Source organism: Podarcis gaigeae (genome assembly GCF_964106915.1).
Source record: "Podarcis gaigeae genome assembly, chromosome: 6".
In the NCBI taxonomy this organism is placed as follows: domain Eukaryota; kingdom Metazoa; phylum Chordata; class Lepidosauria; order Squamata; family Lacertidae; genus Podarcis; species Podarcis gaigeae.
Genome location: NC_139682.1, coordinates 18,468,642 through 18,493,329, shown reverse-complemented (window position 1 = coordinate 18,493,329; position 24,688 = coordinate 18,468,642). Strand labels below are relative to the sequence as shown.

Sequence of the window (24,688 nt, the reverse complement as noted above, 5' to 3'; positions counted from 1 at the left end):
GCCAACCTAGTAGTTCGAAAGCATGTCAAAGTGCAAGTAGATAAATAGGTACCGCTCCGGCGGGAAGGTAAACGGCGTTTCCGTGCGTTGCTCTGGTTCGCCAGAAGCGGCTTAGTCATGCTGGCCACATGACTCAGAAGCTGTACACTGGCTCCCTCGGCCAATAAAGCGAGACGAGCGCCGCAACCCCAGAGTCGGCCACGACCGGACCTCATGGTCAGGTGTCCCTTTACCTTTAATAATAATAATAATATATTATTTATACCCCGCCCATCTGGCTGGGTTTCCCAACCACTCTGGGTGGCTTCTAACAAAGTATTAAAATACAGTAGTCTGTTAAACATTAAAAGCTTCCTTAAAGAGGGCTGCCTTCTAAATGTCTTCTAAAAGTCTGGTAGTTGTTCTTCTCTTTGACATCTGGTGAGAAGCCATTCCACAGGGCAGGTGCCACTATCGAGAAGGCCCCCTGCCTGGTTCCCTGTAAATTGGCTTCTCGCAGTGAGGGAACCGCCAGAAGGCCCTTGGCACTAGACCTCAGTGTCTGGGCAGAACGATGGGGGTGGAGACGCTCCTTCAGATATACTGGTTTGTGTGTATATAGTCTGGATGTTAACTTATACCACCTTTTCCCTCACTGGAATGGCGTAAGCTGTTTGAAAGCAAAATATTTTTAAAACTCTCAGGACTTGCAAACATTGAGATGGGTTTTTTTAAAAAAATAATTTTAAAATAATTCTGTCGTTTCACCGAAGCTGGCTTCAAAGACCGAAATGAGACTGTACTTTGTGACTGTATTTAAAAATATTCATAGCTGGCAGTGGGACACAGTACATTATGGAAGTTGAAACATATAAACTGTATTCATTGCAAGAAGCCACAGTAGGTCTCATTTTGGTGTTTTGAAGGGGGAAGAGAAGCAATTTCTTAAAGAGTGATTCATAGAACATATTCCTAGCTTAGAAGTAATTTGTTACCAAGAGACAAAACCAAAGCAAGCAAGCCAAATCCATCCTTATTCCAGACAGCTCAATCTTCCTTCATGTTTACTCAGAACTACTTCCTGCTGTGCTCAGTGGGGCTTACCCCCAGTAAATGTGCATAAGTCGCAGCTCTAGTTTGGCAGGCAGAGCTGGCATCCAGAATCCTGCAGAATACCACCAAACCCCAATTCACTCTGGAGTTTGACTCTTGGGTCATTAAGACTGAAATACTATACATATTTACTTGGGAGTAACCCCACTGAACACAGCGAGACTTAGAATAAATGTACTGTACAGAGGATTGGACTGCACGACACAAATCTGAAATACTACAAGGTAAAGCTAATATATGCATAAGGGGATGAAACTATCCATCATATTCTCAACTGCATTGTAAATCAGCAGTGTACCGTATTTTTCCGTGTATAACACGCCCATGTATAAGACGCCTCCTATTTTTGGAGACTCAAATTTAAGAAAATGGGGGGAGGTGGCACAGAGCTGTTGAGCTTTTTAAAGGGAGGATTGCAAAAAATTGCTCACCAGCACTTGTCACAAAATCCACCTTTTATCCCCTCACCGGCAGAAGCTGCCAGTTGCCTGCCCAATTGCTGCAGCATCAGCCAATCAACACCAGCCCTTCACATAGCTACCAATAAGACGCCAAATAGCTGCTGACAACCAATCAAACATTCACTCTATGCATTATCCATGTATAAGACCCCTACTTTTTAGCATACTTTTTAAAGAAAAAAACCTGGTCTTATACACGGAAAAGTATGGTATTTCATTCCTATCATTCTACTATTTTGCTTCTAAGCTCTCAAATTTTCATTTTGGGACCTGATCTTGCACATGAATACTAACGTGATTTGAAGATATACCAGAAAGGTACATTGTTTGCCTCCACATTAAGTGATAAACCAATACAAATGAATAACTATATCTAGTTAGCTGGAAATCAGGTGGGTTCTTCTAGGTCAATAAACTAGATCTTGGCAATTAAAGAGCAGTTAAGAAGAAATGGTTGGACGAGATCCAGGGGTTCATAGAGCAGTGATATTCAAACACCAAACCTTCAGGGTGAGACTCATCTGCTGAAGAACCACCTCTGCATATTTGCCTTGGAACCTCTTATGTTGCAAAGGATTCTGGGGCAGTCTATTTTGTTCATGCAAAGCTACGTGCCTCTTGGTCCTCCCCATCGCCCTATACAAATAGAATATGCTCCCCTGAAATTGCATATTGCAGAGGGCCTGTTGTGGAGGTCTAACTTTATTTCTGGGAAGCTTGTTTGCCTTCTCATTGGGCCACTGCTGGAAAACTTCCAGGAAACAGGTTGATAACCACCGATTATAGGGTGTGTAACAGACCAACCATTTCAAGATACCAAAGGAACCAGTACACAATTGTAAAATTGTTTGGTAATCTTTGCTTCCCAATCCCAGGCAGCCACTGCTATCCAACAGGGTTGACAAAACTGGACACAGTGCACTGGCTGTGTTACTTGAGTACGAGTAGTTTGCTGCAAGCCTGAATTGCAAGGGCTCATGTGGTAAAGCCGTGTATTTCCTCAGTGGAAACACAGCCATTATTTTGTGACTGTGGCCAAGTCACGCAACGGGTTCGCCAAGCATGTGGCAGGCAAAAATGCCCAGATTCTTGAAAAAGAAACCCAATTTGTATCAGACCCTTGGTTGATTGGTTGATAAGTGTGTGTGTGTTCTGAAAATATTTCATCCAATTGCTATGGTGCGCTTACCACAGTAAGGAAAGACAAGGCAATTAACAAAAGGCTTTACGCCTTTTAGGTTTCACTCATGGGAATCTTACTAAGTTTCCAATGACTCATCCATATAATATCCTCTTTTCTACATTTCCAGCAACTGCTTCCGGTATTTTCCTTTGCTCCTTGAAAGGAGCCATATGTCCAGAAGTTGTTGCAGCTATCACACTAGTAATTTTGGCAACGGAGCTGGATTAAGACATAGCGAGTTTTATTTCCTTCTATCCTGTGCAAAAGAAAACAACTGTGAGACAATGACTGGTGTGGCATTTGGGTGCATATTCTGTTTGGATTTTCTGTTATCTAGCTTTGTGTTACTAACATTAGAGGGTGTGGAACAGAAGGACAGCTGTATCAGGTCAATCTAGCACAATCAGTATCCTGGAGACAAGAGGATGACTGCCGTATGTTTTCTCATAAATGTTCAGAGGATGATGCACACGATAACTCAGGAGGGGAGTTATAAAGCTTTCCCCCCCGTCCAAGTCTCCTTTCTATGCCTAACCAGTCTGAAGGGAAATGGCGCTAAAAGCAAGCTGTGAGCTCCTGTTGGTATTGGATACACGATGGAACCGGGTATGAGACACTTTACATAATGAGACATCTCGCAGAAGAGAGAAATCACATCCAGCGACACTGGGGCTGTGCCCGACCGCCTATCAGGAAATGCTACTTGACTCAGCAGTAAGTGGGTGCTTCATTGAAGAACTGTAGTCCTCCAGAAGTTGTAGGACTACAACTCCCATCATTCCCCCCCCCCCGGCCATGCTTGCTGGGGCCAATGAGAATTGTAGGTTGAAATGCCCTGATTGAGAAGTGGCCTTAGAAACAAGCAGCTCGCTGCTGCAATTTAAATTATAGCTGAAAGACGCTGCTATTGCTTATCTTCAGAATATAATCCAAAACTGCTTGATGGGTCCTGTGTTTGAAGCTTGGGAGGTCAGCAAGTTGGGGGGGGGGGAAGCTGCAAGAAAATAAAACATTCCTAAGCCTACTTCAAATGTGACCCACAAACTTCCTAACTCCAGTACAAACAACGGGGTTATACATCCAAGGATTAAATCTGGATCTGCGAGATGTTATAGTTCACAAAGTTTGGTAAAAATAAACAAACAAAAGGTCAATTAACCGAAAGATCAGAATGTTGACATTCACAGTCAGTTCTCTCTTGGAAAACGGCCTGCCCCTTTACATTACAAATGGCAACAGCTGTGCCCAGTATGTAATTTTACACTGTTCTCCTTTTGGTTAACGATGCACGTTGCTCTTCCCTTAAAAAATAAACAAATCTCCATTTCATGATCCCAAATTGTGCAACCTACTGGAAAGCAACAATCTTATCCCCCACCCCCTAATAGCAAGGCTAATACAACATAATGATGAACCAAGTCCCCACGGTCATTATGGCTAAAAGCCCTTTGCGTGTTTATTTGTAGAATGCCATCTCTCCCCAAAGCCTCCAGAAGCAAATGCCGAGATTAAAAAGAGAGAGAGAAATCCTGTCGCTGTTTGCTCGGCAACAGGGCAGACATGGAAACTTCCGTTTCAGCCGTCATTCCTGGTCTCTGAAGAGAGGCTCGGAAACATGCCGCTCCCCTGTGATGCGTTGCTTAACTGGGACTTTGTTTTCATTAAGAACTGCGCCCTCCTGTACATGATCCTCTCCTGCTCTTGCTTCAGCTCGATGTAGGAGCGCGAGAACGTGTGGAAGATGGACGTGACGGGAAAGGCCATGAGCAGGATGCCGCTGAGGATGCTGCTCAGGGCCACCACCTGGCCTGGGATGCTCCTGGGTACCATGTCACCGTATCCCACCGTCGTCATGGTGATCACGGCCCACCAGTAGCTGGCAGGGATGCTGGTGAACTCCTGAGAGTCCGCCATCTCGTTCTCAATCACGTACAAGAGGGGTGCGAAAAGCGCGATGGCCACGCAGAGGAACAGCAGCAAGAGCCCGAACTCGCGGGTGCACCTGCGGGCCGTCAGCCCCAGAGTCTGCAGGCCCAGCGAGTGCCTGGCCAACCGCATGACGTACAGAATCCTCAAAGCACGCAGGATGCGGAGGACCAGGCCCACCTTGTCCAGGTAGATGTTGCCGGAGGTCGGCTTCTTGTTGCTGCCCAGCGAAGTGCTGTCCAGCAGTAAGGTGATGTAGTAGGGGAGGATGGCGACGATATCGATCAGGGTCAAGGGGTTCCTCAGGAACACAAACTTGCTGGGTGCCTGGATGAGCCTCAAGAGGAACTCCAAGGAAAACCACCCCACGCAGACGGATTCCACTACGAAAATATTGTAGCACATCTGAGAACATTCACCCTGGAGTGGGAGAGAAGGGGACTGCGTAAGCATGAAACGGCTGGCAAAAAGGTTTTGCTAAGAACACAGAAGTTTGCCCCATGCTTTTAAAAAGCCACCTATGCGAGTGTATCTATGTGCTGCATCTTCACTTTACAGTGGACGCTCGGATTGTGAACATGATCCGTGCGGGATGCACATCCGCAACCAACAGCTATGCGTCTGCGCATGCGCAGGTTGCAATTTGGCACTTCTGCACATGTGCAATCTAGTGCTTCTGCGCATGCACGACTGCCGAAACCCGGAAGTAACCCATTCTGGTACTTCCGGGTTTCGGCAGTCCGTAACCTAAAAAAAAACGCAACTTGAAGCGTCTGTAACCTGAGGTATGACTGTATTATTTATGTATTCATTTTTAATTTTAAAATATTTTAAGGCCACCTTTCTGGGTAAAAAGACTTTCAAAATGAAAAACTCTCAACAATACAACATAGCGCTCCTTGCTGATCTGCAACTTATATTAAAAATGGGTTAAAATGCAGTGTTCTGGCTGTTTTAAAGTGCTTCCAAATCACCTCCATCCTACTCTTACCTGGTTTTCTCTTCCAAGGACATAAACAACCCCATGATGCCTGTTTAGCACTGTTCACTAGGCTTAAATTTTCGCTTTAGAACATGCAGCTATGCAGGGCAGCAGCTACCAGCTCTTGTCAAATTTTCCACATGATTTGCCAGGACAGGTTATCCAAGTTTCCTCAGAGTTTACATTAAAAAAAAAAAGTTTATAGATTTATATTATAAACTGCCTTTCTACATAAACCATGCTAAACTTAGACATGGCCAGCTACACCCTTTTAATAAATCTGGACTCTGGACATTTCCTAAGCCTAATGTGATCATGCCCTCACTCTCTTCGATGCTTGAGTGATTCCGGGGCGGTGACAGTAACCCTGTGCTTAATATTGCTGTCTGCATAGCCAGATGTGACTGGCCCCCTGATCCCCAGGTGCCTGTTCATGTTGCTGTGTTAACACGCTTTGAAGCTGTACAGCTGGCATAGCTCATTTGGCAGAGCACGAGACTCTTAATCTCAGGGTTGTGGGTTTGAGCCCCCCACTGGGCAAAAGGTGACTCCTGTGGTCCCTTCCAATTCTATAGTTCTATGATTCTATGATCAAGGGTAGGAAATCCTCTTTCTTTAATGTTTAGGGCCGCATACCAACCTAGCAGTTTGAAAGCACGCCTGAGTGCAAGTAGATAAATAGGTACCACTCTGGAGGGAAGGTAAACGGTGTTCCCGTGGCTGCTCTTGTTCGCCAGAAGCGGCTTAGTCATGCTGGCCACAAGATCCAGAAGCTGTACGCCGGCTCCCTCGGCCAGTAAAGCGAGATGAGCGCCGCAACCCCAGAGTTGGCCACAACTGGACCTAATGGTCAAGGGTCCCTTTTACCTTTACTAAGACGGACTGTGGTTGAAAGCAGTAGCAGGTGGAGCTGCCCCTTTCTCTCTGCTGCCCTTTTCTTTCTCTGCAGGGAGGGTTAACTCTTCACTCCCTGAAACCAGTGGGAAGCAGAGAACGTCCTGCAACAGATACTTGAGGACCTCCAGAATAGAAGAACTCACCACCGAGGCAGTAAAGTCTTTCTCCTCTTCAATATGTTTCTTCACGTGCTACACTGAACACGGGTACAAGCTCTCTCCATATGCACAAGCATTTGTGTGAGAGTACACTTGTTGATTTGCATAGCACAGCTATTTGCATGCACAGGCTGTATGTACGCTTGCTGAATGCAGTATGTGAGCATCCCTAATGTCACAGCCCTACAGGCAGTACCATCCCCCCTTTCAGTCTTCTCTTCTCCAGTCTAAACTTACTCAATTCCTTCAACTTTCTTCATGGGACTTGTTTTCCATATCCCTGACCATCATTCCTGCCCTCCTTTGAACCATTTTGTCTATATCCTCCCCCAAAATACGGTACCCAGAACAGGACACAGGACTCCAGGTGACGGGGTCTTACAGCAGAATTAGTCGTGGCCCCTTTCAATTTAGTGCTAAAGCAAGAACCAAAGGGCAGATCTTAAAGATACCCTAATGCACATTTCTCCCCCACCCCCTGCCATCCACATCTAGCCCTAAAGGGTCGCTCCCCTAGAGCAGGCATAGGCAAACTTGGACATCCAGATGTTTTGAGACTACAATTCCCATCATCCCTGACCGCTGGTCCTGTTAGCTAGGGATGATGGGAGTTGTAGTCCCAAAACATATGGAGGGCCCAGTTTGCCTATGCCTGCCCTAGAGGGTCCCTACACTGCCCTAGGTGTATGCAATGTGGTTCGGTCAAGCACGTACCTGCCTCCCTTCCTACCAGCTCTTGTGGCAATAGTGCAATGTTCCCTCTGGTTTTCGTCAAGGCAGGAAGTGAGGCAGAAGTAGAGGCTGCCCACCCCTACCCTAATGGAAGTAGGAACGGGCCCTGGTTGTTTGGCCGTGATCATGGAGCAGCTTTGCAAATGAATCTCCAAGTTTGTTATTCCACCCATTTTTAAAAAAACCAGCTTTGCATGTCCACATATACTTGGTGTCCACATATACTTGCACTGATGGTCTGCAAAACCATCACACCAACTTTCTTTCCATTTAGATGGCTTCCCCCCACATGCCTGAAGACAGCTTCCTACGCATCTTAAGATCAACTACGCATCTTAAAATCAACTTACTCTCTCCTCTTCCTCTCTTAAGCCAGGCATGGTGCTGATGGAAAGGTTGACGGCAGTGATAGTCACAAACAGCACCGATAAACAGGCAAAGACCTTCCCCGGAATCCCAGACTGGGGCCTCTCCACCATGTCTTGCAACCTTTTCATGCAACGCCCGGCTTTCGTCTCCGCCACAGCTTCGCACTGGTTTTCGCCGTCCGCGAACTCGTCCTCCGCTTCGTTCATTTCCGCAATCTCCTCCATTTTCTGCAGGTACCGTCTCTTGCAGCACCACTCCAGGTTGTCTTCCTCGATGCCCCAGTACAGAAGCTCCTCCTGGAACGAAAGCGCACACATCTCTCTCAGGAGCCGGAGCTTCCCTGCCCGTAGGAAAGTCAAGATGGTCCTAAACGCCCCGGGGTTACGGTCGAAAAAGAACTCGTTGCAGGTCACGTCGTAATCGTCGCAGATGTTGAGGATGTCGTCAAAGTTGTTGCAGAACTTCAGCTGCCCCAGGCGGGTCATGGGGAACTCATCCAGAGTGGTCCATGGGAGCAAGTACTTGAAGCCACCCACGTTGATGATGATGTGATGCTTCCGGTCTTCCGGGCGAATGCTTCCGTATAGTTCTTCCGAGGGGTGGATGAGTTTGGCCCTTTGGTAAAAGACTCCCTTGAGCGTTTCCGTTTCAGCAAAGAAAGGGTGGTTGAAGGAGGCATCCGAAGCACAGCTCAGGGCGCTGTAGTCATAGTCCGAATTTTCTCCTGGTAAGAGAGTCATCTTGGTCACCAGGTGACTTCACATCCCTTTGCTACCCCCGCTACAAGATTTCTGCAACGGAAAAATAAACAGACATTTCAGGGTCTTGGTTTATGTGACATTCCCCATGCACTGCATATTGTTTATACAGTGGTACCTCGGGTTAAGAACTTAATTCGTTCTGGAGGTCCGTTCTTAACCTGAAATTGTTCTTAACCTGAAGCACCACTTTAGCTAATGGGGCCTCCTGCTGTCTCTGTGCTGCCGCCGCCGTGCAATTTCTGTTCTCATCCTGAAGCAAAGTTCTTAACCCGAGGTACTATTTCTGGGTTAGCGAAGTCTGTAACCTGAAGCATCTGTAACCTGAAGCGTCTGTAACCCAAGGTACCACTGTACAGCCAATGGAAGGGATGAGAGAGACAACAAAGTGGTGTGTGCACGGAAAGAAGCGTGAAGCCTACAAAGAGGCTATTTGCGATGAGGGCATATTAATGGTTTGATGCGGGAAAATAGGATGAAATAGCAATGGATGAAGGAAGGGATGAAAGCACAGCCACCTGGGGCCAATGGTGGTAAGAAAGAGGAACCTGCCATTACCAGAGGCAGCCACTGGGCGGCAGTCAAGAAAGATGGCAGGACTGGACCACGCAACCTGTGTGCTGGGAGAGTCGCTTACAGTGGGTAGCTGTGGACTACAACTCCCATCATCCCTATTATCCATATTTGCTGGGGATGATGGGAGTTGGAGTCCAACATCATCTCGTTGGCTACCACAGGGCAAGGTATATTCCAGGTTTGTGTGGGCCTCTTGTGTTTTCAAGATGTTTAGATGGTTTCACTTGCTATAGTACCTACCAGCGCTGTGACAGCATCTTTCTACAAAGGGTTCTGTTCTTTGTTACTGTTCTCTGGATGTGGAGACTAAACCTCCTTTAACGCCTTGGTCCTTTGCATGAAGGGCTGTGTTGCCGTCAATTCAATCTATGAGCGAATACAACACCAAGCACTGTGAGAAGTGAAGTTACAGGGAACCAGGCAGAGGGCCTTCTCGGTGGCGGCGCCCACCCCGTAGAACACCCTCCCATCAGATGTCAAGGAGATAAATAAACAGCAGTTAGAAGACATCTGAAGGCAGCCCTGTACTGAGAAGTTTTAAAGTGTTTGATGTTTTATTATGCTTTTATATATGTTGGAAGCCGCCCAGAATTGCTGGGTCAACCCAGCCAGATGGGTGGGGTATAAATAATAAAAAATATTATTTGTTTAACTGAGAAAAAGTTTACTGAATAGCTTCCTTAGTCCACAGTGTTGCAGTGCTGCTTCTGTGTGTGTTCACATGAGAACAAACGGGATGCATAGAGAGACCATATTAAGAGCGGCCGAATTGGGAGACGCATATACAATCCTATGTGCGCCTACTTGGGAATAAGTAGCACTGAACACAGATTTCTCTGTAAACATGCATAGGCACATCTCCTAAGCAACTAATCAGACTCAGCAGGATGAAGGATTCCCCCCCCCCCCCGCTATCAAAATTAGAAAGCTGTGTGATCAGTCCTCTTATCTGCAAGAATCCAAGACAATACCAGGCTAAAGAGACCAGAGACATTTGCCCTTTCCCCAGCAAGAAAGAGAAGCAGCAACTTCAGTGTTAACATTCCACTCTTGATCATCTGCACACACCCCTCCAAATTCCCTCTGCAGCATTTGGATTTCTGCAGTGCATCTCTGATGTAATCACTGAACTTGCAAAAAAAAGGGATTGTTACTATTCCACGGTGCAAGCAATTTTCGATTCACTCCATGGATGAAAACGGGTTCTGCAGCAAGTCATAAAAGTCTGAACAGACGTCTGACGTCTGGAACGGTCTTAGCTACCGTTTTATTATTTCCACCCACCACCCTAGCAAAGCATCTCCTGGTGCAGTGTTAAGCATCAATATAATGAATGGGCTTTGCCAAAAAAGGCATTGCTACAAGAAACTAAAGCTATCTGTTGTTTAAGCACTCTGAAGGTCTCATTGAAAGACTTTTCCTTCGGGAAGAAAAATCAATTGATGATACCTGTATGTTACCTCCAGGTTTCAGAGAAAGCATGCTTCTGAGTAGGGATGGAGGAGGGATTTGATTCGGCTCGCATTAAAGGCTGAATTTACCAAATTCACACTTTCTGAAACAAGGACCAAAACACAGACCTCTTTCAAAATTCACACTTATCTGAATTTTGAGATGCATTTCTCCAACCAAGTAAGTGCGAATATTAGGTGAAAATGTGATTAGCCATGGAAACAGCGAACAAAAATGCATAATATTAGGAGAAATTGTTTGCAGAAATGTGTAAATTTCGCCCTAAATTGCTGAAGAATTTCGTAATGATTTTTAAAAAATGAGTAAATCACAAATTTAGGATTGGAAAAATCTCAGACTTGACAGATCTTTCCATCCTTACTTCTGAATAACAGCTGCTGGAAAGCAACAGAAGAATGGCTGTAGCTGAATAATAAGAGTAACTTCTTTTCATGCAGAAAGTCAAAGGCTCAATCCCTGGAATCTCCAGCTAGGGCTGGAAAAGACAACTGTCTAAAATCTTGGGTGGGCTGCTGCCAGTCAGTGTAGACTGTACTGAGGTAGAAGGACCACTTATCTGTCCCGATAGAAGGCAGCTTTCTATGTTTGTATTATGTTGATGCTGGGCTGGGTGTGATCCAAGGGGGCTCTTCTAATACAGTGGTACCTCAGGTTACATACGCTTCAGGTTACAGACTCTGCTAACCCAGAAATAGTACCTCGGGTTAAGAACTTTGCTTCAGAATGAGAACAGAAATTGCATGGCACCGCAGCAGCGGGAGGCCCCATTAGCTAAAGTGGTGCTTCAGGTTAAGAACAGTTTCAGGCTAAGAACGGACCTCCAGAACGAATTAAGTTCTTAACCCGAGGTACCACTGTATACCACCGCTTTATTTATGTACGCTACGCTCAGTAAAGCTCAAAGGAAGTTTAGGGTTCAAGAGATTGTTCTTCAATAGTTGAAACATACCTTAAACCTCACCACAAAGAGCTCATTTCCCATCTCAAGGCAACCTCACAAATTCTGATTTGGCAGATTTAAGACATGCACACTGACAAGGTCACCTTAAACTTTTGCTGCTCACTACAAGGCAGACCTGAAAGGCATAACAAAATGAGTCCATCAGCATATCCAAGTTTTTACAATATCTGAAACTAAATATTATGCTTAACTATCTCACTGCAGCTATTAACTGGAGCAGGACAATTCAGTACCTAAAGACCAGGGGAAAATCAACACATGCATTCAATAGTGGTCGAAATTTGGGCTTTGCAGAAAGTCTATTACAGACTCTATTAAGGAGAAGAAATACATTTTGCAGAAAAACATTACTTCTTCCCATAAGGTTGTTCTGCAAATACAGAGAATCCACTCTGCTATTAATTCCAACTACAGAGCTATTGTTGCTGGATGTTGATAGGATGGGAATGTGACCATTTTCCCTGCAAATTTATTTCAGATAGGCTACATCCTCCTGCAGAAATTGTTACCAAGCCGCAAAACAGCTATTAACATGCACCTCAAGAAATAGAGCAGTGAAATGCTAAAACACATGATTATTTTCAGCAACAGAAAACACCACAAAGAGCAGACAAATGAGATGAATCAGTGATGAAGACAACTAATAAAGCTGGTTTTAACAGAAAATCTAGCTTAAAATAAAGTATCAGAATCAAATTCATTCACCTTCCCAACTTCAATGCACCACACTGCTCAAACTGAGAGAAAGCATCCGACACGAAACAAGAGTGTGATACCGGAGGCAGGAGAACTGATGTCAATAATATGCCATATCAACAATACGCCACGTTTATCAGAAAAATTGACACAGATAGCTGTCACTCAACTGATTGCAAGGAAAGCAACTGAGAGGAAATAGACCTGGGCTTTCAAAGGTGCACAACCGCAGAAGTTGTTCCAAAGCACTTCTGTCCCCCCCAAGCAAAGAGGTCTTGTTTGGGGATGTGAAAATAAAAGAGCTTTGGGGTTTTGCACATGGAATCCAATGCAGTTATGGTACCAGATGCAGTCAACGTTTCCAAAGCACCCAAGTCATACCCGACAGCCGGCACCAAGTGATAGATTGGATTCAACCTGCTGTAGTGGTGGGGCACCATAACTGCAGTTTGGAGAGGCTTGCCTTGGGGCTGTGGAAGGTGGAAAAGAGGGAAATGAAGGGAGCGATCCAAAATTAAAGCTACAGCCCCATGCATGCTTCGGAAGTGAATCCTACCGAATTATTGGGGAGAGGGAGGCTTTTGGTTCTCAGTAATCGTGCCTAAAATCAGACCACATACCGATGGGATAGCGGGGGCGGAAAAGAAGCAGGAGAAAGCGGATCTTCACCAAAAGAGAACACCGTTCCCAGACACGGTGACTGATGTAAGAGGAATGTGTGGATAATTCTAGGGCGAGCAAAATATTTCACCATTATTCCCACACCATCCTACTACCAGCTCCGGTAGTTCTTCAAGTGTCCCTGGGACCGAAAGTCAAAGCAGACCACGCGCATTAAATCTGAATTAACCCCTCGCTCTGTATTCCAATACGGAAAGGGTGGGGCGCGCAAAGGGGGGGGGGGAACAAAACGCCGGCACTTTCCCTTAAATCTCCGCGCTGGTGGGCTTGAAAAAAGAGTAATCGCCGTTAAGCGATCTCTAAACCTGCATTTGGCGCTTTGAGCCCGGAATGACCGATCCCGGAATGACCCAAGAGCTTGTAGCAGCGGCGGATCCGGATACCGGATTCCCCAATCCGATCCGCTGGTTTGCTTCCCGGAACTGAAGAAAGTTGCCCCCGAGAAACTTGCCCGGGAAGTTCGGTGAGGAGCTGCGCGCCTAGAAGATCGCCTGTCGGAGGAAAGCGATGAAAGGGAGGGGATCCGCTCACTTACTTGCAACAGCCGCTCCGCTTCTCCTCCTGGGCGGGCAAAGCAGGTGGAGAAAAAGCCCGGGAGTGATCAGCAGCGCCGCTAAGCAGGACGGAGACTCCGGAGCACAGGCGGCGGCGGGGCTGAGCCCACGGGACGCCCTCGGCTGGCGCCCTTTGGAAGGAGAGCGCACGGGCATGGCAACGGCGGCTCCGGCACCCAAGGAAGCCCGGCCTGGGGTATGGCTCCCGCGCAAGAGAGGCGGAGGCCACACCCTGCACACGAGACCGACGCGTGCGCGACCCTCCGCGCCCGCCCTTTGGCGAGGTCGGCAACCGGCGGCCAAGTGCGCCCTGCGCGCAACGGGCGCCGGGACGCGCTTGCCTGCAACAGGTCTGCACGCCCCGACGCGCATCCCAGTGGACGCGTGCTCTTGCTTGGCAGAGAGCCAGCGCACGTTTCTCGCATCCAGGTCTGTACTGTACATGCAACAGGAACGCGCGCGCGCGCGCGCGCGCGCGCGCGCGCACATACACACACACACACTGCAACAAGTGGGCGTGCAACTTGCATCCCCGCGGAACGTGAGCATGGAAGAAGCAAATCCCACCTTTCCAGGCTGGAGCGCCGCTCCCACGAAGGAAGCTCTCGATTCTCTTTCCGCGGGACGCGCATCGAGTGAAGCGTTGCAAAGAAGGAAGACCCGGCGACAGGGCTTCGACTCCGGCGTGTGCGCAGCTCTCCTTCTGCCGCATGCAATTAAGGGGAAAGTGCGTCCCTCGTTCCGTAGGTCGCCTCCATAGCGTTCAGCGGCGATATATTTCCGCAGCTAATTTCCCCTTCAACGACGTATGCATCTTTTTGTAACCCGCCTCCAATCCACTAAGCAGGTAAAGGCAGGGGGATCCGTGGAATAAACCGGGAAGAGGAAGAGGTCAGGTTTGCAGTGAACCACAGCAGACACGCGCAAACACGCACACGTGGTCGTGGAGACACTTTTCCCTTTTGGAGCGGCACGCGTGTGCGCCTCACAGTATATACCAGGAACGAATCCCCCCACTCGCAAACGCTTTATAGTCTAGATATTTGTGTGTGAGGCTGCTGGCATCTTCCCCTCCAGCCGGGCCCTACCATACTCCGGAAAGCAATTTCGGTAGGACCCCCCCCCCCCCACACACCTCAAATCGCTGCAGCGTGTTAGTGATGCAGTTCAGTTGCGGCTGTTCTCCCTGTGCAGATACGTGGGATTCTGCTGGGTGGAATAGGATCCTCTGGTCCGTCTAGCTAGCCTAGGATCCGGGGAAAGCGGAGGGTAGCTCGAGATCTGCTGGTAGGGTGTTTTGCGGTAGATCAACCAGGATTTCTGATTCCCATGTTGTTTAACAGCACACACACACACCGCATTATAACACTGAAATGAGGAAAGAAGCGTGGCGTGGGGAGATTGCAGGGAGTGGATTTTTGTGTGGGAGGCCGTTTTGGAGGGGCTTCTAACATATTCCTGGGCTCATCATTTTTTTTAATTCTAAGTGTGTCTTTTACCTGGTGGATAGATAACAAGTTGATGGATATATTCGTGTTAAAATCAACAACCCACCAAAAGTTGGCCCTCCCAACTAGAGAGTCTACACACACATTGACTCTCCAGGCAAGAGTCATTCTCGAGTCTACTTGGACAGGGACTGAACCTGCGACCATACATTCAAAGCGTGGGGTTTTTTAAAAAATCACTGGCCCACAGCCCCTCTCAGACACAGTGCTGATCCACTTTTAATAGAGGGGCTTGCTTCCAAGAACCATGCACTGAAAAGTAAAATGATTTCTTTATGCCGTTTCCTGAATAAAATCTCCGTCCAAGGTAAAGGTAAAGGTACCCTTGACCACTAGGTCGAGTCGCAGATGATTCTGGGGTTGCGGTGCTCATCTCGCTTTGTAGGCCAAGGGAGCCGGCGTTTGTCCGCAGACAGCTTCCGGGTCATGTGGCCAGCATGACTAAGCCGCTTCTGGCGTACTGGAACAGCGCACGGAAACACCGTTTACCTTCCCGACGGAGCGTTACCTATTTATTTACTTGCACTTTTGACGTGTTATCGAACTGCTAGGTGGACCAGAGCTGGGACCGAACAATGGGAGCTCACCCTGTCGAGGGGATTCAAACTGCTGACCGTCTGATCTGCAAGCCCTAGGCTCTGGTTTAGACCACAGCGCACCCGCACCTACAAATATAGATATTTACTCTGCAGAAACTCTTGCAGTCGTTGTGGACTTGGGCCACTAGGTGACGCTGCATTGCTGTAGGCTGACTTCTTTGCTGGACAGAGGGATTTTATTATTAAATGAATTGATTTTAGAATGTATTTCAATTGACTGTGATTTTATGTAAACTGTTCTATTTTTTTTACTGTTGTTAGCTGCTTTCAGCCCGGCTTTGGCTGGGGAGGGCGGGATATAAATAAAATTTTATTATTTATTATTATTATCTCATGCATTTCTGTGTTTTTGTCTGAACAGCAGGGTTCTTGCACATGTGTTGCTTGCCATGCTCCTATTTATAATATGACCCTTTATTTTGTTAAAAAGTCCTTGTATCTTACTTTCGACACATGTTGAGGCAACCTAAGGCTATATTTTAAAAAAGAACAATTTTAACAAAGGACTATTTTGGGGGGGGGGAGAAATCTGTCGGACAAAACCCATTCGAGACCATTAAAACTGAATGAGAATTTGCTTCTCTGGCAGCTCAAAAATAAGTTTCAGAATTAAGATCTTCCAATTAAACTAGCACAGGAGCTTTGGAAATGGCACACCGCATGAAATTTCTTTTACTTTCCAGGAAAATGGCAGAACTTAACGGTATATTGAGGAACATGACCTTTGGGTCATTACTATTTTTTAACTGGGTGGGGGGGAGGGATTAATTCAGGTGTGTTTTTTTTAAAGGCCATCCATGAGTGCTGAATGTTGATTCTGCAGCTGTGGGCTTGGACCAGAAAACTTTGGTTTAGTTCCGATTCCCAGATATAGAGCAAGTTGTTCATGCTCATTGGACAAGTCTGTTCCTTTGACACAGGTACAGTTGATGCAACATACAGGAAGCAGCCATATACTGCGCCAGGCTATTTGTCCATAGGTTCCAGCTGTATCTTCTCTGACTGACAGCATATTTCCTCCGGAGCAAGAGAAAACAAGCCCTGTGAGGTAGGTTAGGCTAAGAGACTGACTGGTCCAAGGCTACCCATTGAGTTTCATGGCATGCCAGGGATTTGATCCCTGGTCTCCCAGGTCCTAGTGCAGCATTCTAACCACTAAACCTCACTGGCTATAGAATATACAGTGCATATTTACTTTACTGGTTTGGTGGCTCAGGAAGCTTTTGGAACTATATATGTCCAGCCTAGGTGCTGTTGCCAAGCTTTGCATTTCATAGCCTTACTGCAAATCATACAGATTAAGGGTTTTGTTTTTTGCAGGACTAAAGAGCTTATATGGGATGCGGGTGGTCCTGTGGGTTAAACCACAGAGCCTAGGACTTGCTGATCAGAAGGTTGGTGGTTCGAATCCCCGTGATGGAGTGAGCTCCTGTTGCTCGGTCCCTGCTCCTGCCAACCTAGCAGTTCGAAAGTGCGTCAACGTGCAAGTAGATAAATAGGTACTGCTCCGGCAGGAAGGTAAACGGCGTTTCTGTGCGCTGCTCTGGTTCGCCAGAAGCAGCTTAGTCCTGCTGGCCACATGACCCGGAAGCTGTCTGCAGACAAACGCCGGCTCCCTCGGCCCATAGAGCGAGATGAGCGCCGCAACCCCAGAGTTGGTCATGACTGGACCTAATGGTCAGGGGTACCTTTACCTTTACCTTTAAAGAGGTTATATAGGCACTGACCCTCTTGTGACAGATTTTTCTCAGTCTGAAGGCTACACATGAAGCATGACAACATTTTTTTTTAAAAAAAAATTGCAACAAGATGTTGAAATATGGCCCGTTTGATGCTAGAGTGCTTCTGTCAGTGTTTTGCAATATTGTTTGGGCAGTGTTCCATACCATCACCAGTGAATTCAGGTGGAGAAATAGATGCCCTAAAGATGTTGAACAGAGATCCAACCACCTCCGTAAATTAACTGCATATTAAACTAGCAAGGGATTTCCTGAATAAATGAACTGGTCTGTCCTCCTTGAAGATTTCGCGCCAGAAGAAAATTTTCATCCCCCTTTCATTACTGTTTGTTCCTTGAGGGCTACCTTACCTTCTGTTCCTTTGAATCCTGAAGCTGAAAGCTTGTTTTACCAGCTCCCTGGTCTTTGCAGATAAAACCAGCGTCGTTCTGCAGTCAGCAGCGACGCTGAAGGTGGAACAGGGTGATTCCAGCTTCGTGGATCCTTGGCCTCCTTTTTATTCCACAAGCAGAAGGGGAGGATTGTTTTGTTCTAAGCTTAGTGGCTTCTGTAAAGCTCAGTGGTGAAGACTTCTAGATGTGGGGTAGATGCAGAATTGGCCTTGCAAATTATTTATTTATTTTGAAGCATTTTCACCTCTCTGCCCCTTAAGGCAAAAAAGGCTCCCAGTGCAGCTTACATAAACATTGATAAGAATAAGACAGTCCCTGTTCTCAGCCTTCTAATCTAAAATACACAACACAAAAGGAAAAAGGAATGAAGAGGGAAGAGGAAAACTAAGCAGGCAGCAAACTGTTTCAGCTTAAGTTGCTTTATTGAAAGCTGGAGAACAGTCACCTACTTTTAAATCAGGGGTAGCCAATATGATACTATCCAGGCATTGTTGAGCTACAGGTCTTACCATTTCTGACCAGTGGCTATGCAATGGGAGTGTTGAGAGCTGTTGTCTGGATGGCTCCACATTGGTTACTGTTCTAACTCTCCCAATAAGGCAGCCTTAGCTTATTTTGCAAATTCCTTCCCACCCTCTGCCCCACCTCGCCCTAGTGACCAGCCTCTTATGTTTGCATGCAAACCACATGTTCTTTCTTTTACTTCCTGAAAGCTCAAGCAACTTTCAGAAACACTGAAAGGCCTTTTTACTGAGAGCAGGTTTTAAAGGGAAGGTTGATTATTTGAAACACTTTATGTTTTGAGCAACTAATTGAATTGTAATGGGGATATAGTTCATTGTTGCATTTTAATCGTGTTGCTGTTGCCTCAAGCCTGTGCGATGGAGCTGGCTGCAAATACACAATAATTAATAAAATACATAGCCATTTGTATCTTCGCGGTACAGGTGATGTAAACATTTGTTGTAAAAGCGAGAGAAAAGCAGGTGCAGAACAACCTCAAGTATCTCTAGAAGGCTCAATGAAAAGCAAGGGGTTATTCATTTAAAATATTAATAGGCTTTGTCTCCAATAAAGACAAAACAAGAGTATTTACAGGAATGGAAGCTTACGAAGCCATAATACGTTTCAGGGAATTGCTTTTTGGAGGGGGCGGATCAGGATTAGTAAGTTATTCAGCAGGGAAACAGTTATGACCCAAGCTGGTGGGGGGGATGGCTGGAGAAGCTGGTCCCTGACGTGTTTTCAGATCATCTCCAAGTCTGTAATGAAAGGAAAGGAAAACATTTGAAGGGCTTAAGGTTTCTTGGATGTTTTCACTTACGGGGGTAGCCAACATGGTGCCCGCCCATGAAGTCAATGGACTCCAACTCCCATCAGCCCCAGGCAGCATGGTCATTGGTCAAGGCTGGTGGGTGTTGTAGTCAGCAACATGGCGGCTGCCCCTGTGCCACATGCTGAAGAGGCAAGCCATTTTCTGGTCTGAATGTTAAAAAGTCAATGCAACCCAGAAAAAGCAACCCAGAATGATGTATGCAGCAAAGTTTAAGAACCATATCAGTTCTGTTGTTGTCTTTAATGTAGAGCAGCTTTCTGAGTTACACCTGGCTGCTAATTTGATTTTCTGCTGCTGTTCCTTCAATAATTCACAATGGATATTGTTACATGTTTCCCAGGGGCAGGGGGATCATTGCCTGCTCTGAGTCCCACCAAGTGCCCAACTCTCTGCAGCCAGCCTCGGTGTGTCATAGGATGATCCCAGCTAATAACAATGTGTTGTTGTTTAGTCGTTTAGTCTTGTCCGACTCTTTGTGACCCCCTGGACCAGAGCACGCCAGGCACTTCTGTCTTCCACTGCCTCCCGCAGTTTGGTCAAACTCATGCTGGTAGCTTCCAGAACACTGTCTAACCATCTCGTCCTCTGTCATCCCCTTCTCCTTGTGCCCTCCATCTTTCCCAACATCAGGGTCTTTTCCAGGGAGTCTTCTCTTCTCATGAGGTGGCCAAAGTATTGGAGCCTCAGCTTCATGATCTGTCCTTCCAGTGAGCACTCAGGGCTGATTTCCTTCAGAATGGATAGCATCAGAATGGATAGCAACCTCTGCCTGGTTCCCTGTAACTTCGCTTCTTGCAGGGAGGGAACCACCAGAAGGCCCTTGGTGCTAGACCTCAGTGTCCAGGCTGAATGATGGGGGTGGAGACACTCCTTCAGGTATAGAGGACCGAGGCTGTTTAGGGCTTTAAAGGTCAGCACTTTTACATATACTTGCATGTGCACTTTGTCCTACTATATGCATTTCTCTACACCAGAGCTTTCCAAACTGTGTGTCATGACAAATTTATGTGTCTACTGCAGTGTGCAGGTGCGCTGTGCAAATGCTCTCCGCTTTCCATCTGGGGCTGGAAAGGGGTTAGTTTGACTGCATTTTGCTAGCAAAACTGAATTTCTGTGTTGAGATATGATGCATGTCTAAAAAGCTTGTCACCAACATGAAAAATTTGGAAAGCTCTACACATTACTTGGCTGGTGGTCTGTGTTGAGAGCTAGTGTGGAGACTAGGGGCTGGGAGATTAGGGTTCAAATCTCCACTTGACACTGGGTAACCTGGGGCCAGTCACTGCCTCTTGGACTAACTTACCTCACAGGGTCATTGTGAGGATAAATGGGGGGGGGGGGAGGACCATGTACACCAACACGAGCTCCTTAGAGAAAAAGGTGGGATATTAACGACTTAAGTTAAATACTTAAATATAATTGCAAAATTCAGAGAAGTGTGAAGTTTGAAGGGTGGCGGTGATCCAATTCACATATTGTTTCAGGAAGTGTGAATTAGGTAAGTTTGCTTTCAGATGTGAACTGAATAAAATTCCTCCCCCATCCCTAACTTAGACTGCATTTTTTTTTTTTTGGTGAATTGCTTTGAGCATACAAGTATGTGGAAAATGTGGCGAATAAATTAACTGAGTGGTGCTTGACCTGGCAAAGGGTCACACCACTGAACCTGGAAATATTATACTCAGATAAAATCAGAAGGGCTGCCGGTTTGTAGGTTTAGGTTGGTGCACATGTGTGTGCAGTGGGGCCTGAGACCCATGCTGGGGCCTGAGAGAACAAGATTTCCCCTTCTTCACCCTCCACAATACATCAAGGTGCTCTTTAATTGGGGCCACAGTTGATTCTGATTTTTTATACCCACAGGTACCCACTGCTTTGGGGAATGTCTTCGGGAGAAGATAAGAGAAATGAGTAAAACGTACACAAATCCAGAGTGGACTCCCTAAAACAGTTGGATGGTGCCTTTTACGTCTCCTTCTGGCAACTCCTGCAGCCAAGCTGGTGCCAAGCATATTGCTCTGCTTTCCTTTGGACCACATCAGAGAGGGGGTCTTGTCTTCTGGGCAGCCCAGGACCTCCATACACACACTGCTCAGGCCCACTGCCCAAGTGACCCTGGGGAGGTCACTTCAGTGCTGCTAAAGCAGCAAAAACAACTTGGAGGCAATAGTTATGAGTTATCAATCTCGGCAGCCACAGTGGGCGCTGTGTGTGATGGCCTGGGAATCTGATTCAGAGGCTGAACCGGAGGAATCCTAGCCTGCACACGAGTCCCTGCCTCCAGGGCTGGCTGAGCTGGGGCAGGGCCTTGGATCTGAAGCGCCTGCACCTGTGCCGGGTCCTCAGGAGCAGGCACCAGGTGATTCCACTCTGGCTCCAGAGGTGATTGAGGACACAGTGCCTACAGGTGCGCCTCTCTCAGCCCTGTCAGGGGAAGGTGAGTCTCCCCCTGGGTCCAGTAACCCTCCAGCCTCTCCTGAGCTGCAGAGGCTCAGGGCAGAGAGGCGAAGGGAACTGGTTTCTCCCAGGAGGAGTGCTCGCCTTAAGGCCAGGAGAGGCAGGTCTCCTGGGGGCCGGGACCGCCCCTGGTCTCAGAGAAGATAAAGGCCAGTCAGCCCAGTCCCAGGTTGCGGGACCAACGTAGTCGAAGAGCTGTTTTGGCCAGCATCCAGTCCTGTTCCCCCAGAGTTCCTGTCCTTGCCCGGCTTCTTGCTGTGGACCCCACTTTGCCCGTGGACGACTGTCTGCTGACCCTCAACTCAGGTCCTGGACCTCGCCCCATGGTAACCTCCCCCCTGGACCAGCACACTGTGATTCTTTGGCAGTTTGGCATGCGCCCCTGGATGCGCACTCCATTGTCTCCCAAGACAGACGGATGCCAGCAACAGCAACAGCAACAAAATACCCACAGGATGCGCCACTTGAGCATAAATTGAGACACTCATGATGACACTTCCTTTCTTCCTGATTAAGAACATTGAAACAGCCCTAATAGCTGGAGGAAACCAACCTCCCACTTAGTGGTTTCCTTTCTCTGCCAGTAGCCAATATCAGATGCTCAGAGGCACTGTGAAAAGCAGGAGAAAGTGTGATTAAAAAACAACCCAGTTCCTTGCTCTCCACACTGAGCTTGTGGGATGTTCTCATATGTATGCTACAGGTAGCAATTCCCCTGAATGTGCACAGAAGAATGCTGTTGCTGCCATAGAAACATGATAAATGTCTTGGGAAGTATAATTAGTACTGTAGTCAGGGGTGGCCTGGCCCATTTTGTTACCTGAGATGGCTGCTGTGCCACACACCCCGTCAAAGCCTCACTCGCCAGGGTTGCATGGCAGTGGCTTCCAGTGAGATGCCACTGAACTCTTGCGAGACCTCGTGTGTGTGTGTGTGTATCTTGCTCTCAACCTTCACTTCATGTCTTTCTCTGTTTGCCATTCCCCGTAATGTCAACTCAAAAGTTTGACAATCTGTGTTAACAGCACTGACAATTCATTAGTATGGTTTCGTATTGGATTCTAGCCAATACTCATAGGATGAGGTTGGAGTGATAACACAACTTTATAAACACTGCTATTTTTCTAGAAAAATAGGTGCCGGAACTCCCCATGAACACTTCCCTCGTTTTCTTAGAACGGCAATGGCGCCCACCTGAGAGGGGCCTGGACTGAGTTCCGGCGAGTTTTGGCAGAAAAAATCCCTGTTTATGAGATATCACTCCATGAGCAGCTTCACTTCCCCTGGTGGTCCAGTTGGGACATTCCCAACCCTACCTGGAGATGGTGGGGATTGAACCTGCAACTTTTTACATACACAGCAGATGCTGTCCCACTGAGCTACATAGCCTAGAAGCCTAGTTGTTGCTATTTGTCATAAGCCCAGCTCTGTTACAGATTTCGTGCTACCCAACTTACCGTATTTTTCGTCCCATAGGACGCTCCGCCCCATAGGACGCACCTAGTTTTTTGGGGGGGAAATAAAGGGGGGGAAAATCCCCTTTATTTCCCCCCCAAAACCAGGTCGGGGAAACCAAACCAGGTCGGGGAACTGCGGTATGGTGGCGCTCCACCTCCCCGCTGTCCCCCGAGCTTGTGGGGCAGGCCAATGCCTGCCCGAAGCGCGGGGCGCTCTGCTTCAGGGCGCCCGTGTGCCGGGCGGCAGGCTTCTATCCGCAGCCTAGGGAGTCCTGCGGGAACTCCCGCGGGCTCCCCAGGCTTGCTGATAGCTTCCTGAAGCTTAGAGAGCGAGAGGGGTCGGTGCACACCGACCCCTCTCGCTCTCCAAGCTTCAGCAAAAGCCTGTATTCGCCCCATAGGACGCACACCGATTTCCCCTTCATTTTTGGAGGGGAAAAAGTGCATCCTTTAGGGCGAAAAATACGGCACCTTCCCCAGTCCTTTCATCCCATTTATTATGGAATGATTCTTACATTTGCGCTGCTTTCCTTTGTCCCTTCCTCTTTCATATCTGTAATGTGGTTGTGTGACAATGCGATATTCTCTCTCTTTGTTCATGAGAAAGTTCCCTGCCATTCCTTTGTATCTCAGCTCTGCTTGTTAACTGAGGCAGTGTGAATGATTGCTCCATTACGCCTTTCAAGTTGTGTTGATCTTCATTAAAATTAAAATACAGTGGTACCTCAGGTTACATGTGCTTCAGGTTATAGACTCCGCTATTACCTCAGGTTAAGAACTTTGCTTCAGGATGAGAACAGAAATCGTGCTCCGGTGGCACGGCAGCATCAGGAGGCCCCATTAGCTAAAGTGGTGCTTCAGGTTAAGAACAATTTCAGGTTAAGTATGGACCTCCGGAACGAATTAAGTACTTTACCTGAGGTACCACTGTATACAGGTTTTTATCCGTTAGAAGGCTGTACCAAGAAATAAATTGCCATTGTTTTGAGACTGGCAAAGCTTATTAGAAGGCTAATTGTTTAAGAGTAATACTGTTTCACACTCTTTCTATTGGGTTTATATGATCAGTAGGAAGTCCAGGGAACCTTAGAATCCTAGAGGTGTGAAGTCATCTACTTTATTCCCTTGCCAGTGTAGGAAATCTACCGTAGCATCCCTGACTGGTAGCCTTGCAGCACCTGCTTAAAAACTTCCAATGAAGGAGAGGTAGTCCTTCAGGGGCAATCTGTTCCATTTTCAAAACAGCTTGCATCATCAGGAAGCTCCACCTAATGTTTAGTCAAAATCAGGTGTGGGGGAACTTAGGCCTTCCAAATGTTTCTGAACTGCTATTCCATGATCCTTGGCCATTGACCATGCTTGATGGGGCTGATAGGAGTTGGAATCTGGAACATCTGGAGAGCTAGAGTTCTTCCACAGCTGGTCTTTGCTGTGTCTGTATCAGCATAACCAGCTGCTGCAATGGATGGGTGCAGCTCTCAGTTTTGGTTTCTCTGAGTTTCTCATTTCCCGCTCTTAAGTTCAATTCTCCACATTTCCACATCAGCTTGTGATATTTTTTTTAAAAAAGTTCTCATAAAAATTAACCAGCTTTTTAGCGTGAATTTCTCCAAATATGCACATTTTTGCACTAATATACACATTTTTGCAAGCAATTTCCCCATGTGCAGTGCATTTCTGAATGTTGTTTTCAGTATGATA

The 24,688-nt window shown here is 47.0% G+C and overlaps 1 protein-coding gene and 1 long non-coding RNA gene across 6 annotated transcripts; one reads left to right on the top strand and one right to left on the bottom strand.

Moving 5' to 3' along the window:
* Window positions 1-752: 752 nt before the first annotated feature.
* On the top strand, window positions 753-3,010 carry LOC310847281. The gene is made up of 2 exons (XR_014565758.1): window positions 753-2,702; window positions 2,752-3,010. It is a non-coding gene; the product is annotated as an uncharacterized lncRNA (long non-coding RNA).
* On the bottom strand, window positions 2,957-14,515 carry KCNG1 (potassium voltage-gated channel modifier subfamily G member 1). 5 transcript variants are annotated; one of them, XM_083744463.1, is made up of 4 exons: window positions 13,481-13,928; window positions 11,557-11,683; window positions 7,782-8,591; window positions 2,957-5,082 (listed from the first exon to the last, which is right to left on the bottom strand). In XM_083744463.1, the coding sequence occupies exons 3-4, from the start codon at window positions 8,538-8,540 to the stop codon at window positions 4,312-4,314; spliced, it is 1,530 nt and encodes a 509-aa protein (XP_083600589.1). In that variant the 5' UTR covers window positions 8,541-8,591; window positions 11,557-11,683; window positions 13,481-13,928; the 3' UTR covers window positions 2,957-4,311. The 5 variants fall into 5 exon arrangements, with proteins under 5 accessions (XP_083600589.1, XP_083600588.1, XP_083600587.1 ...); XM_083744462.1 differs by lacking the exon at window positions 13,481-13,928 and adding an exon at window positions 12,885-13,416; XM_083744461.1 differs by lacking the exons at window positions 11,557-11,683; window positions 13,481-13,928 and adding an exon at window positions 14,067-14,515.
* Between the last annotated feature and the right edge of the window lie 10,173 nt (window positions 14,516-24,688).

Excerpts from the sequence above, each read along its gene's own strand:
- KCNG1 (XM_083744461.1), bottom strand. The coding sequence starts at position 8,540 with ATGACTCTCTTACCAGGAGAAAATTCGGACTATGACTACAGCGCCCTG. Across the intron at positions 5,083-7,781 it reads TAAGAGAGGAAGAGGAGAGA|GGTGAATGTTCTCAGATGTG; the intron begins GTAAGTTGATTT and ends CTCCCACTCCAG.